At 55.9% G+C, this 13,515-nt stretch overlaps 1 protein-coding gene across 11 annotated transcripts; it reads right to left on the bottom strand.

The window, feature by feature from the left end:
- Window positions 1–177: 177 nt before the first annotated feature.
- AP3B2 (adaptor related protein complex 3 subunit beta 2) lies at window positions 178–11,225 on the bottom strand. 11 transcript variants are annotated; one of them, XM_085233508.1, is made up of 28 exons: window positions 10,934–11,223; window positions 8,698–8,773; window positions 8,519–8,593; window positions 8,349–8,444; window positions 8,100–8,260; window positions 7,852–7,918; window positions 7,372–7,554; window positions 7,079–7,255; window positions 6,737–6,834; window positions 6,521–6,575; window positions 6,299–6,370; window positions 6,071–6,133; window positions 5,717–5,849; window positions 5,526–5,635; window positions 5,272–5,448; window positions 5,006–5,192; window positions 4,810–4,928; window positions 4,548–4,659; window positions 4,108–4,321; window positions 3,853–4,027; window positions 3,725–3,779; window positions 2,909–3,015; window positions 2,582–2,813; window positions 2,407–2,491; window positions 1,707–1,804; window positions 1,584–1,607; window positions 840–978; window positions 178–546 (listed from the first exon to the last, which is right to left on the bottom strand). In XM_085233508.1, the coding sequence occupies exons 1-28, from the start codon at window positions 11,044–11,046 to the stop codon at window positions 396–398; spliced, it is 3,354 nt and encodes a 1,117-aa protein (XP_085089634.1). In that variant the 5' UTR covers window positions 11,047–11,223; the 3' UTR covers window positions 178–395. The 11 variants fall into 11 exon arrangements, 9 of the variants coding, with proteins under 9 accessions (XP_085089634.1, XP_085089638.1, XP_085089639.1 ...); XR_014885742.1 differs by lacking the exon at window positions 178–546 and adding an exon at window positions 1,885–1,925 and having other exon boundaries at window positions 864–978; window positions 10,934–11,225; XM_085233512.1 differs by lacking the exon at window positions 7,079–7,255 and having other exon boundaries at window positions 10,934–11,224.
- Window positions 11,226–13,515: the final 2,290 nt, after the last annotated feature.

Below are 13,515 nucleotides of genomic sequence, written 5' to 3' on the forward strand. Positions count from 1 at the left end.
AGTGTCCTCTCAGTTTAAAGCCGTTCTCCCATTTCTATCATTATCAGACAGTGTACAAAGTCATTCCTCCTGCGTACAGGCTGCGGCGAGGTCTCCCCATGAGGGCTGAGTCCCCGATGCTGAGGGCGCCCGTTGGGACTGCCCCGACCACCGCACACACATGGCGGAGGAGAAGGGTGCGGGTTGGAGGAGAGCTTTATTGGCCATAATAAATAGAGTTACACGGGGCGACTGGTGAGAGATGGGTGGTTGGAGCCGCTGCGTCCCCACTGAGGGACATCATCCTGACCTGCTCCATGGAGGCTGGGGCAGGGAATAACCCTGTAATAGGGACAAGAGGATTTTGGGAGAGGACACGGGGCAGAGGGACGGAGGAGTGTGGATGGGCCCGGCCGTCACTGCGCCAGGGCCTGGATGATGTCCTTCACCAGCATGGTGCCGATGACCATCTTCTCACTATTGATGGTCAGTTGGGCTGCTGCTCCCTCCCGCCGCTCCAGGGTGATGAGCACCAGGCTCCCGCTGGTCACCGTCTTGGCCGCAAACCTGTCCACCAGCAAACATGAGGTGTCAGGGTGAGCTGAGCCCTGCACTGCCACCCTGTCCTCTGGGATGGGGAGCGGGGAGGTGTCTGCCACCCGCAGCCACTGCCATAGGGGGTTTGTGAGAGGGATCATGCGGGCCCCTTGATCTAAAGGAAGCCCCAAGAGTCCCCATAAGGGAGCTGATGTCACTTGAGTAGGGCTGCAGAGAGAACCGTGTGTGTCCAGACCCCAACCTTGTCTCTGCAGTGGGTCCCACTCCCTGGGAAGCTGAGATGCTACAAGGTGTCTGGTTACCTGTACTCGTTGTCAGATCCACAGGGCACACGTCCCACGTTGGCAGCCGAGGTCACTTGCTGGACAATGGCATGGTCGCTCCGGCACTTCTCAGGCAGTGTCAGCTTCTCTGTGATCTCACTCATGCCTGTCAGCTTCCCTGGAGCAGGTAACAGATGCCCTGCCCATGTCTGGCCACCACTAGTAGTGGCCATGTCCCCACCAGGGCCCATTTTGCTGTTCTCAAGCCAAGCCCTCAGTCCTGTCCCCTTCCATTCTACATCAGCTCTGTCCCAGGACACGTCTGGATCCTCGGTGAGGTCCTGACTCCCTGTCCCGCTTGCTCCTCTTTAGCTTGGCAGAGCTGGATTTGGGAAAACCTTTCCTCCATGATCCTTTCCAGGCTTGTCCCTGTTACCTTGCCTGGTGGTGGTGGTAGCCTGTGGCCATGTCCCATGTCTCTAGGGATGGGCTCCTCTAGGCACCAGCAGTGCAAGGTGATGGAGCCAGGTTCCACGGGCACTGAGCACCCACATCCTGGCATCTCCAGCTCACCACAGAAATGTCATCTCTTAGAGTGTGGTGGCACAGGGCCAGGGCATCCCCGTCACTTACCACGAAGTGACATGATGTTCCTGTGCCAAACGGGAAAGGGTATGGGGACCCTGTGAAGACCCGTGGACAGGATCTTGAGATGTCCCACTACCCCACAGGGCCACTCTGGTGCCAGAGGGGAACAAAGGGAGCTACTCTAGAGCCACTTACCCTTACCCCGCCGCACAAGGTGCTCTGGGCCACGGCACAAGTGGCAGGGGGACAAAGCATGCAGTGAGTGCCACCGTGGGGATGGTGGGTGACCCCCCTGGCCTGGCCTTGGTCGCCACTCACCCTGCTCCTTCCTGAACTCATTCTCGCTCATGAAGACAGGGGCCATCAGCTCCCCAACTGGTGGCTGGATGGAGACGTAGAAGTGGCGTGTGTGGGTGCTGGAGACACAGACGGGTGAGAGGGGATGCATGAGAGGACTTTACTTCCTCCTGCCCTGACCCTAGCCCTAAGCCATTACCTGCAGGAGGATGACTGGAGGGAAACTGAGGCACAAAATAGCTGGGGAATAGGAGATTCCATCAGACTGGACTTGGGACTGCTGTATCCTAGTATCCTAGTGCCCGTCCCACTGTCCTATGGAGCACCCCATGTCCATGCCAGTTTTCCTCTTCCCCTGGAAGGATCCTGGGGCCCATCCTGGTGTCCCCATCCCCTGAAGAGACTGTGCCTGCCCCACTGTCTGCTGGAGTTCACCATACCCTGTCCTGCTGTCTCTGGGATACTCCAGTGCTCTGTGCTGGTATCCCTTGTCCCCCAGTGCCCATCTAGCTGTCCTTGAAGCCCTGTCTTGCCATTCCTTGTCCCTTGGGCTCCCTCGTAACCTGTCATGCTGTCTCCCCAACTCTTGGGGTAGCCAAAGTCTCTTCCTGCTATCTGTTGTCCCCTGCAGCCCTGTGTCCCTTGGAGAGATGTTGTTACCCATCCCACTGTCCCCATCCCCTGAGACAACCCTCCTGTCCCCTCCTGCCCAGTCACTCACCACAGCTGGAAGTTGGCTGCCTGGGTGGAATCACAGAAGTCAATGCCCATCACCATGCTGGCTGTGTCCCCGGGTGCCAGGCTCTCTGAAAGCACAGGGCTGCCACCGTGTCCCACTTCCCTTCCACCACTGTCCCCTTACACCCTCAAAGCATTGGTGCTGTGCTACACCATACCAATCTCAGGGAACTCCTGGATCCGCATGCCCGCAAGCAGCTTGGGCTCGCTGACCCGCAGGCTCTTCACTTCGGCGTCGGTGTTATTGGAGATTTGGATCTGGACAGCCACCATGTGCGGGTCTCCCGGGAAGGGACGGCGGCTGAAGCAGTACTCAACTGAGAGCCCCTCGCCCGCCATGCGGTGCAGCAGCTCATATGTCCTCACCGCACCAAATGCTGGGCTCAGCAGCTGCCAGGGACCACGGGACAATGTAGGCCACCAAGCCCATCCCCTGGGTGACAGGGGTCTGGGTAGCCCATGGAAGGAACGTGGAGGACACTTACAGCAGGTGCCAAGGAGGTGTCGGAAAGCGTGAGGCCCTCTAGATCAGTCACCAGGCTGGTGGAGATGATGCTGCTAGAGGGGACAGGCTGGGGAGGTGGGGGAGTAACTGTGGGGGGAGGAAAGGGTTAAGAAAGCTCCAATCAGCCACAGTCCTATGGGGACAGACCTATGGGGATACCACATGGGGACAATGTCAGTGGCACAGGCACATGGGAACAGCGACATGGAGACAACAGCAGAGGGATACCAACCACCTGAGGACAGCCTCAGTGGTGTATCCCCATGAGGACAACAGTAGAGGGACACCACGTGGGGACAGCTTAAGTGGTGTAGTCCCGTGAGGAAACAGCAGAGGGACACTAACCACATGGGGCAGCCACATGGGGACAGCCCTGGTGGCATAGTCACAGGGGGGAAGTCCCTCAGGCACCACCCCAGGGGGAATGCAGCATGGGACATCCTGGTGGCACAGTCACCTTCCCCACAGCCAGCCTCAAGAGACAGGAGCTGTCCACCCTCACAGTCTCTGTCCCCATTCCTGCTCATCCAAAGACCTCACATATCCCTGCATTCCCCTACAGACACTCATGCCTCGGTTTCCCCAGAGCCACCACCATGGCCATCCCATTCACAGAATCACAGAATCACAGAATTACAGGGGTTGGAAGGGACCTCTAGAGATCGTCGAGACCAACCCCCCTGCCAAAGCAGGTTCCCTACACCAGGTCACACAGGTAGACGCCCAGGCGAGATTTGAAAAACTCCAGAGAAGGAGACTTCACAACCTCCCTGGGCAGCCTGTTCCAGCCACTCACAATCATCCAGGTCGAGCAGGGAAATCTCCTTGGGGCCAGCCTTGCTGCTAGGGATCTACAAGGCGTCAGAGACATGGGGTGAGCAGAGGGCAGGGATCCTCCCAACCTCCTCCCAGCCCAGTCCTCACCATCTTCCTCCTCTTGGCCTCCACCACGGTTGGTGCTTCAGTGCCAGAGTCTGATCCCGAGGAGCTGCTCTCAGAGGCACTCGCCTCCTCTGATGAGGACTCAGCATGACCTTTCTTCCCCTGTGGTCCTGCAGCCTTTTTCACCTTTTTCCCCTCAGCCTCCTCCTCCTCCTCACTGGAGCAGCAGGGAGAGGAGGCTTTAGGGGAGGCCACGCCATCAGCTTGGCCGGGGGAGATCCAGCCTTCCCAGGTTACCTGCCCATGCTCCCTGGGGATGCCTTCCGGGGGCCTCCCTTCTCCTTCCTCTTCTTCCTCTTCTCCTCCTCCTCCTCCCCTTCTTTGTCCTCTGACTGCTCCCCGCTGCCTTCCTCTTCCTCCTCCTCATCCTCCTCCTCCTCCTCCTCGCTGCTGGAGCTGGAGGTGCCAGAGCTGCTGCTGCTGCCACTCTCCTCACTGTCAGACTCAGGTTCTGTGGGGGACATGGTTAAGTCCCATTGCTCTGTCCCTACATCTCCGCCATACCCCACAGTGTCCCACTGCATCCCATGTCCCCAGAGCCACTCATGGCACCCTACAGCACCCCACATCTCCCATCACATCCCAGATTCCCCTGTGTGAATGTCCCCAGCGTGGTGATCTCAGCCATGATGTCCTCTGCTTGATGCCCCACCATGATGGCTCCACTGGGTCCTTACCACTGTCTGCTGATTCTGTGGGCCCCGACTCCCCCTCTGAGTCAGAGTAGAAAGGTTTTTCCACCTTCTCCTTCCTCTTCTCCCGGCTGGTGCACTTGGTCCACTCGGGAACCTGCTGACACAAGGCTTTTTAGGTTCTCACCCAAAGTGGCTGTGTGGTAACCAGGGAGGGGATATGTGGCACCTTCTGGTGTTCTCCCAAGACCTCACCAAGATGTCCTGACCTTAGTATATCCCATGTGTACTGGGGTGCCCCACGCACCTCCACATTCCTCACAGAGGGGTCTGGAGCCTCATCTGGCCAGTCTGGCAGCTCCTGGTACCCAACAGCCTTGGCATTGAGCAGATGGGACAGGGATCCCAGCTGGAAATGGTCCCGATCTATGCAGAATGAGAAGTGATTGCAGCTCAGGAACAGCTCACCCCATGTCCCCACACCTTGCAAGCAGAGTGGGTACCTTTGAAAGAGGACTCCAGGATGGGAGCAGGTTTCTGAGCCAGGAAGAGCTTCTTGGCATATTTGTTGAGGGCCCCACTCTTCTCGGTGGGCACAATGAGCTGGCGGATGAAGCGAGCACGGTCACGGATGTCGTAATTTTGATCGTACTTGGCCAAGTTGAGCACGTACTGGGTCAGCAGCTTGCTCTGCACAGAGGGACATGCTTAGGGCCAGTCTTTGGGCTAAGGAAACTGAGGCAGGCCATGGGGCCATGTCCCAGGGTACCTGCTTGGAGTTGGTCAGATAGAGCTTGGCCGCGAGGTTGATGACCTGCAGCTTAACAATGTCTTCCTCATTAGTGAAAGATTTAGCCATCTTGCGCAGCACGTCAGGTGCAATCTTGGGCACATGCTCACAGTACTCGCCAATCAGCCACAGGATGCTTGCCCGTGCCATCGGCACCTGCAAAAGAATCCCAGGCATGTGGCATTGCTGCCACCCTCTCTGCTCCAGAGAAGGACACACATGCCTTGACCCACCTGGATGTTATCAGTGAGCTTGGCCATGTGCTTGATGATCTCACTGTGCTGAGCTGGCTGCATCTGCAGCAGCTTCTTGATAACAACCACGGACTCAGCCACCACCAGCTCTGTGGGTAGAGACTCAGCCTCAGGGGAATCCTTCCTGAGGGCCAAAGAGCCCATATTTCACACCCACCGTGTGTGCTCACCGTCTCGGTTGGAGAGGAGCTGAACCAGACCATTGAGGCAGGTGTCCCGCACCTTGCCAATGTTGGTGGCACAGCGCCCAATGGCTTGGATGGTGGCTGCCACGAAGTCCTTGTCCATGCTGCGGATATAGGTCTGCACAGGCAGAGCATGTCACTTATGTGCCAGCACTGGGTATCTCCACCATACGGTGGCCTTGCATTGGGGTTTTCTGGAGGCATCCATGGGGTTGGCACAGCTTCAGCTCTCTCCTCCCACTGGGGCTCTCCTTTGTCCCCCCATAGTGGCATTTTGGCATCTAGAGCCATGCCACGGAGGCAACATGGTGCCTAAATCTGCCTGTGGCCATGACATACCTGAAACTCCCTCAGGATGGTAGAGATGTTGGTCTCATTGGCCAGGTTGGTGAGCACCTCCAGCTGCAGGAAGAAGGAAAAGAGTCTGCTTGAGGACATCACCTGAGGACACTGAGCCTATGGTGCCCACCTATCCCTCTAGCATGGAGGATGGCTGCTCCATGTTGGAGAGCTCCAAGGTACCCCAGAGTCCCCAGTCCTGGGCCCTGCCAGGTGTTCCCAGCTCACCTTGAGGATCTTGATCTGTGTGGGGTCCGTGGAGCGGATGTAGAAGCTCTTGAGATAAGGCTCAAACATTCCCTGCACAGAGAGCCAGTGGTGTTAGTACCATCATTGCCTCTACCACGCTCACCCATGGGCAGATTGCCCTGGTGACTGACTGCCAGATAGTCCTCATTCCACTCCAGAGTTAATAAGGCTGACTCCTCCAGCACCAGCACCCAGACTCACCCGCCGTTTGATGGACATAGTGGCCACATTCTGCAGCACAACATACTGCACCTCGCTGTGGGGACAGAGAGGGGACTACCATCAGGGGCAGACTCACCATCAAGGCAGTGCTACCACAATGTCTCCATCCCTTATCCGGGATGTCTGAGCCTCCCCATGGGTCTCACTAGCCATGTCTCTAGGGTGCGGGACCACCAAAACCCATTTGCCACGTGCCTGTGACTCCGCAGGAGCCGCACCAGTGCCTTGGCAATGACGCCAACCTCTGCCTTAGGTGCCAGGTGGAAGTAGAGCTGTGCCACAGCCATCACCACCTGCAAGGAGACACGTGCCTGTCCTCAGTGGTTCATGGAGACATGCCAGGGGATTGCTGTGTCCCCTAGTGTCCCTCCCAGCAGCACATGGAGGAAGCTGAACCCTGGGGAATGCCACCATGGAGACCTCTCAAGATATTCCCAGCACCCTGGTGGGTTCTTGCCCAGTGGGCATATTGTGAGCCCAAGGCTGAGGAACACTGCTGATGGCCCTGGGGACAAGAAGGGCTAGAATTGGGCTCACTGCAGCATTGCGGCTCTGCAGTAGGGGTTTGGTGTTGCGCAGCAGCAGGCGGTGGTCGGGGTCCATGACATAGGGTTTGCGCTTGGCCAATGAGGCTGCCTCTGCCTTGGCATCCTTGGTATCCTCTTCCTCGGAGCCGTAGAAAGCCTTCTCTGCACTCTCCTCTAGTAGGGATTCCTGCCAGCAATACCCACTTTCACTCTACAACCCTAACCACAGCAGTAGGACACTGGTGTCAAGGTGGCTGGTGACACTCCAAGATGGACAAGACGCCCTGAGGGTCCCAAACTCACGTTCTGGTTGGGGCTGAGGAACTGGGTGCGTGCATAGCGGGTCAGCATGTTGATGATCACCACCTGGCCCCATTCCTCCACATCAATGAGCAGGTTGCAGAGCTTGCGGTAGTTCTTGTGAATAAGGTCGATGCGCTCCGGACAGACCTCCTCAAATGCCATCACCACGCTGCCAGCCACCAGCTGTGGAGGGAAAGTTGGGGTGGCTCACTGGGGTGGTGGCATCTCCAAGAGGATGCTGGTTTTGTGGGGAAGGGGACTTCCCCATGAGGATGATGGTTTGATAGGGATGGTGGCATCTGTGTAAGATGCCATCTCTGTGGGTATGGCTGCATTCCTGTGAGGATGCTAGATCAGTGGGATGGTGACATCCTAGCGAGGATGCTGGCACTGCAGAGATGGTGCCCCCCCAAGAGGATGCTGGCTTAGCAGGAACAACAGCATCTTCATATCTGGGGATAAGGGAGAACCAGAGCTCACCGTGGTCTTGTCTGCCAGCAGCTTCTCAATGACTTCAATGAGCTGGTCCTTCTGGTCTGAGTCAAGACTGCAAGAGAAGAGTGGGCATGGTGTGGATGGGCATGTATCCAGTCCCCCAAATCCCCCATCCCTCTTGGCACCAAGCAGCTGAGACCCTACCACCAAGATCTGCGCCCCCAAAATTTAGCAACAAGAAGATGTGCAGAGCTTTCAATGTGTTTTCTCATTCTCAGCAGCCGTCCTATTACCTGTAGAGCTTTGGGATGGCATGGGCAGCTGTCTTTCGCACATATGGGGACATGTCTGACGCAGCTTCTTTGATGGCCAGCATCATGATGGGCACAATGATGGGCACACGGATGCTGGAGAGGACGCGCAGAGCACTGGCACGGATCAACTGGTTGGGGTCCTACTGGGATATATGCATTGCTGCAACAAGCCAGGACAGCCTTACGGCCTTCTTGCTGGCCCCAGAAAGGGGCAGGAAGGATTCCCACCTTGAGTCCCCGCTGGAAGGTGGAGATGGAGAGCAGGGCTAGATCCTGCTGCTCCTCTGCGTAGCGCACAAGGTACACATACACCAGCTTCTTCACCTGCGAGATGGAGACCAAACACTCCCAAATGCCTCCCAAACAGGGAGTACCCCAAACCCCAGGAACAACCTCACCTCTATGTTCTTGCAGGCAACATTCTTCACCACGGCTGGAAAGAGGTCAGAGGCATTTTTGCCCCGGGCGATCATCTAGGGAAGGAAGGAGTGGTGTGACTCGGCGTGGCTGGTGTGGCACATCATGGCACAGCACAGCCCGGCATGGCACAGAAGGCACTGCACACAGTGCAACCCACCGCCACGATCCTCTTCATTGCCTCCAGCTTGAGTGAGTCCTTGTTGCTGTCCAGCATCTCCTTGAGGTCATCGTGCCTGCACCACGTCAGGGTGGAAAGTGCTGCTGGCCACTTTTAGCCCTTTGTAGCCCCCTTTTTAGCCCTTTCCCATGGTGAGAGATGCCTGCAACCTGACCCCCTGGGGCTGTGCAATATTGATGGGGCAGGAGTTGGGTTACAGCTGCATGCAAAAGGAGCTGAAGTGACTGGCCACCAACCCTGTCTCCCTCCTGGTCATCAGCTGGACATCTCTTCTCCCCTCCTGGGCATGCTAGTGTGCATGAACTCCAGCAAAGAACTTTTCCCCTGTGCCCTTTTTGGTGTGGGCACATCCAGCACCTGTCACCGCTATCAACTCTTATCAGGCCGATTGCCAACAATGTCCCCTTTTATAAGACACATCTGTCCCCACCATACCAGGAGGGACTTGCAAGTCCGCATCTACCCACAACAGCCCCACAAAATGGCAATTTTCCCAAACCAGGACAGATCTGCACCAAAACAACTCCACTGCTTGGTGAATCTTCTGGGGCACACACGACATCCCAGGACCTCCTAGAACAATGCTCATCCCCAGCCACTGCTGTCACTATCCCTGGGGGCTCCCTGGGGAGGTCTTACCGCGGTGGCTGCTCGGTTCTGGCAGACACCTCATCCTTGGGGGCTGCCAGTGGCCGCAACTCGTCGGCATGCAGCGCGCTGTAGCAGGTGGGTGGCCCGGCCTCAGTGGCCAGCACTGGGCTAGTCACTTCCTCAGCTGCATCACTGCCTGCTACCGATTTTGGTCGCAGCAGCTTCTGCACAGGTGGCAGTGAGAGCATTGCTGCAGCTGGGGGTGGTCCTGGGGACAGCAGGGATGGTGCAGGACTGTGGCCCTGCTCCTCCTCCTGAAACCTGATGCTGGGCTTCGGGTTGGGTTGCAGTGACAACCCAACAAGGCCACCAAGGTGCTTTGAGGTCCCAAGTGCCACCCATTCTGCAGCCAGGATGTGGGAACGTGGCACGGAGATGTTCCTCTGGGGACTTTGAGTGGCTCAGTCTTTTCTGGGGACATCCCTAAAGGGATGGGACAGCTGTGGGTGTTCCAGTAGAGTTACAGGTGGCACCTGGGACTCATGGGACAAGCAACAGAAACAGAGAGATATAGCAGCATGTGGGTGATGGAGCCACTGCCAGGGGTCAGGAATGGGGAACATTGCTAGGCTGGGGAACTTTGCCAGGGGGTCAAGAATTGGTGAAACTGCCAGGAGGTCAGAGAGGGGGGACTGCAACAGAGTAGGGGACACTGCATAGAGCAAAGGTGGGAGACAGTCACAGAGAGGGGGACATTGCCTGCAGGTGATGGGACACTAGGCAGAAGGTCAGAGTGGGGGACACCGTCAGGGGATCAGGGATGGGTGACACTGCCAGACAGGGGGTCAGGAATTGCGGCAACTGCTGGGAGGGCTGAGATGGGGGACAGTGACAAAGTGGGAGACACAGCATGGTGCGGGGGGGAGGGAGGGATAGTGTCAGGATGGGGAATATTGGCAGGGGGTGAGGGGACAGTGCCAGCATGGGGGATGGAGGCAAGGGGCTGGGGTAAGGGACACCGCCAGCCTGAGGGACAGTGCTGAATTGAAGGGGGACAGTGACAAAGGGGGGACATTTTGTGAGGATCAGCAAGGGGAGTACTGCCAGTGGGTAAGGGACTGGGTACCATGCCAGGCTGAGGAACATTGCCAGGGGGGTGAGAGTGGGGGGGAACCCTGCTTTCCACTCTTCCTTTGCCCCCCCCCCCTCACATTGCCCCATATCCCCGTGCCCCATAAAGCCTGCTGGCCGCAGGTGGCACCTGCCACCCCCGTGCCATTGGGCACTGCACGCTCGGCACGGGGCATGGAGACCCTGCAGCCCCACGGGGCGGGGGGGCCTCTTGACGCAGCGGATCCCAGCCGAGGGAGCCGGGTCCGTATCCGGAGGCCACGTCCCCCTCTGGGGACAGCGAGGAGGCTGCTTCCCATCCCCACCCCTCTCCACACCCCCCGCTCCAAAACGCAGCTTTCCTCTCAAAAAGGTGTCGCGTCCTTTTGCGAATTATGCCGCATCTCCATCCGTGTCCCCATCCCGAGGTGGGGTCACCGCCAGCCCGCAGCCATTGTCCCCGTGGGGTGCGTGTGTGTGCGCGCATGTGCCACCCGCGTCCCCGCGTCCCCACCTCTTGTAGTCGGAGGCGAAGATGCCGCCGCTGGCGGGGTCGTGGCCGTACTCGGGCTCCCCCAGGCTGGAGGACCCCCCCTTCTCCTCGCCGTAGGCCGGGCTGGCCGCCATGGCGCTGCTGGCGCAGGCCGGGATGCGCAGCCTGGGGACGCCGCACTGATGTCAGCGTCGTGCGAGAACGGCCACCGCCACCGCTTAAAGGCACCGGGGAGCGCGGCGCCCGCGGAACCGCACGGCCTTGGGGATGCTCGGCCGCCGGGTTTCAGGGCGACGCACCCACGTGGCTCACCCCCCACCCACCCCTCCTCCTCCCGTAAAGAAAGGATGGAGGAGGAGGATTTCCTCCCCCAAAAACACTGGGGTCTGCAGCCCTGCAGAGGCAGTTTAGGAGCTTAGGGGTAAAGCATTGCCTGGGGGTCTTGTTATTCGGGGTGTGTGTCATTATTATTTAATCTGGGATGCCGTTGTTTGGGATATCGGACTCTAGGATGTGATTATTTGGGATGCTGTTGTTCAGGATGCTGTTATTGTTTTTATTATTTTTATTCTTATCATCATCACTATCACCGTTATTATTTACTATTATTGTTGGGCGATATATACTATGTAATATATACTATTATTATAATTTACTATTATTATCCTCTACTATTACTGTCCCCATCATTACTACCATTACTAATAGCAGTAATATTATTGCTAACATTACTTCCATTATTGTTATTATTCACAGATAGTACCACTATTGGTGGATGAGCCTTATCACAGAATCAGGGAATCGTTAAGTTTGGAAAAGACCTCTGCAAACATCTTGTACAACTGTCCAAAATGGTTATAATTATTTAATAATAATGGTACATATTATAATCATGTGTAATGGTCATTGTGGGCTGGGATAGAGTGTAAATTGTCCGTAGAGTTCATTTAGTCCATAACCATGAGCTCTACCTGTCATAATAGTCCTTTGGCACAGGAGGAATGATTCACATTGGGTTACTGCATGCAGAAGTTAGTTCTGGTTCCATCAGTTTGTTCTTCTTTAACCTGGGTACTTCTTACTGTAATACTGTTAGCAAGACATACAACAACCATAACAATGGTGACATACAGTATTATGTAGCAATTCAACCTGCTATTCAAATTCTTGGCTGTTCTCATCCAGCATCGGATCACCGTGAGGTACACATCACACATCCCCATCCTTCCTCATTACCCACCATGTGCACCCAGATCCCTGAGCAAAAGTAATCCCATGAATAGGCTTGCCTTTTCCTAAGGCAGGAGTAACCCAAACTGCCTTTGGGTACATGTTCTTTATGTGCACCACCAGGACTTTATCCCCTTTTATGGTACTCAAGAGGTTTGACTGGGCAGGACGAGCTTCATTGGCAGATCCCTGAAAGTGGACTAATCAGGAGGCTTTTGCTAGATGTGCGTCTCAGTGTTTGCACGTCCCAGCACCCATTGCTCTCAGTGTAGTCTTTAACAGTCCACTGTACCATTTGATTTTCCCAGTGGGTGTGCAGGGCAGGGGATGCGATATACCCGCTTAGTGCCATGCTCCTTGGCCCGAGTGGTTATAAGGTTGTTTTGGAAATGAATCCCTTTGTCTGACTCAATTCTTTCTGGGGCTCCATGTTGCCACAAGACTTGCTTTTCTAGACTCAGATAGGATTTTGGGCAGTAACATGGTGCACGGGATGCGTTCCCAGCCATTGGCTGGTTGCTCCCACTGCTATACACATATGGCCTTTGCCATGGCCAATTATGTGGGAGTGTGATATAATCCACCAGCCAGGCCACCCATGTTTATATTTCAGCCATCGTTCTACATACAAAGGGATTTTATTTGCTTGTTTTGATTAATTACAACGCATATTTCATATTCACGGATAACCTGTGAAATAGCATCCATGATCACATCCACCCCTCAATTGCAAAGCACATCTATAGGTTGCATCTCTTCCCTGGTGGCCTGGAGTGTCATGGGCCCACTTAGCTAGAAATAATTCACCCTTATGTAGCCAGACCAGATCTACCTGCCACTGCTGAAGCTAAGACAGGTACTCAGTGAGTTCTTTGCCTCAGTCAGGCTTCCCACACCACCTGCTGTGTCCTTGAACCTCTAGGTAGGGGCTGGGGGAGCAAAATCACTCCCAGTGTAAGAGTGGAGATCATTTGTGACAACCTGAAGGAAGGTGATGAAGAAAAGAGCCCTCCTGGTTCTGTTATTTTGAATACAGACGGACACGCGGGTGAAGAGGCGATTGGTGGCCATGTTGGCTTTAGCCACCATGAGGTAGTCACATTAAAAATCCTTGGTGATAGGAGGAAAGTTGCCACCTCTACCCCGGAGATGGAGAGAGCAGATTCTGGGCTACTCAGAGAACTAGTTAGTGGGGTCCCGTGGGAAACTGCTTTTAAAGGCATTGGGGTCATTCAGCGCTGGTCACTTTTTAGGAACCTCTCTGAGCACAGGAACAGGCAGTTACAAAATGTCAGAAGTCAAGCAGGCAGGGCAGAAGCCAGCCTGGCTGAAAAAAAAAATGTGTATGGCTGCTAGAAGCAAGATTAGGAGAC

This window comes from Meleagris gallopavo, chromosome 12 (genome assembly GCF_905368555.1).
Source record: "Meleagris gallopavo chromosome 12, MGAL_WU_HG_1.1, whole genome shotgun sequence".
NCBI classification, from domain to species: Eukaryota; Metazoa; Chordata; class Aves; order Galliformes; family Phasianidae; genus Meleagris; species Meleagris gallopavo.

Coding starts and splice junctions, on each gene's coding strand:
- AP3B2 (XM_085233508.1), bottom strand. CDS start 11,046: ATGGCGGCCAGCCCGGCCTACGGCGAGGAGAAGGGGGGGTCCTCCAGC. Junction 5,193..5,271: donor ATCTGACCAACTCCAAGCAG/GTACCCTGGGAC, acceptor CCCTCTGTGCAG/AGCAAGCTGCTGACCCAGTA. Junction 2,492..2,581: donor CCAGGAGTTCCCTGAGATTG/GTATGGTGTAGC, acceptor CTGTGCTTTCAG/AGAGCCTGGCACCCGGGGAC.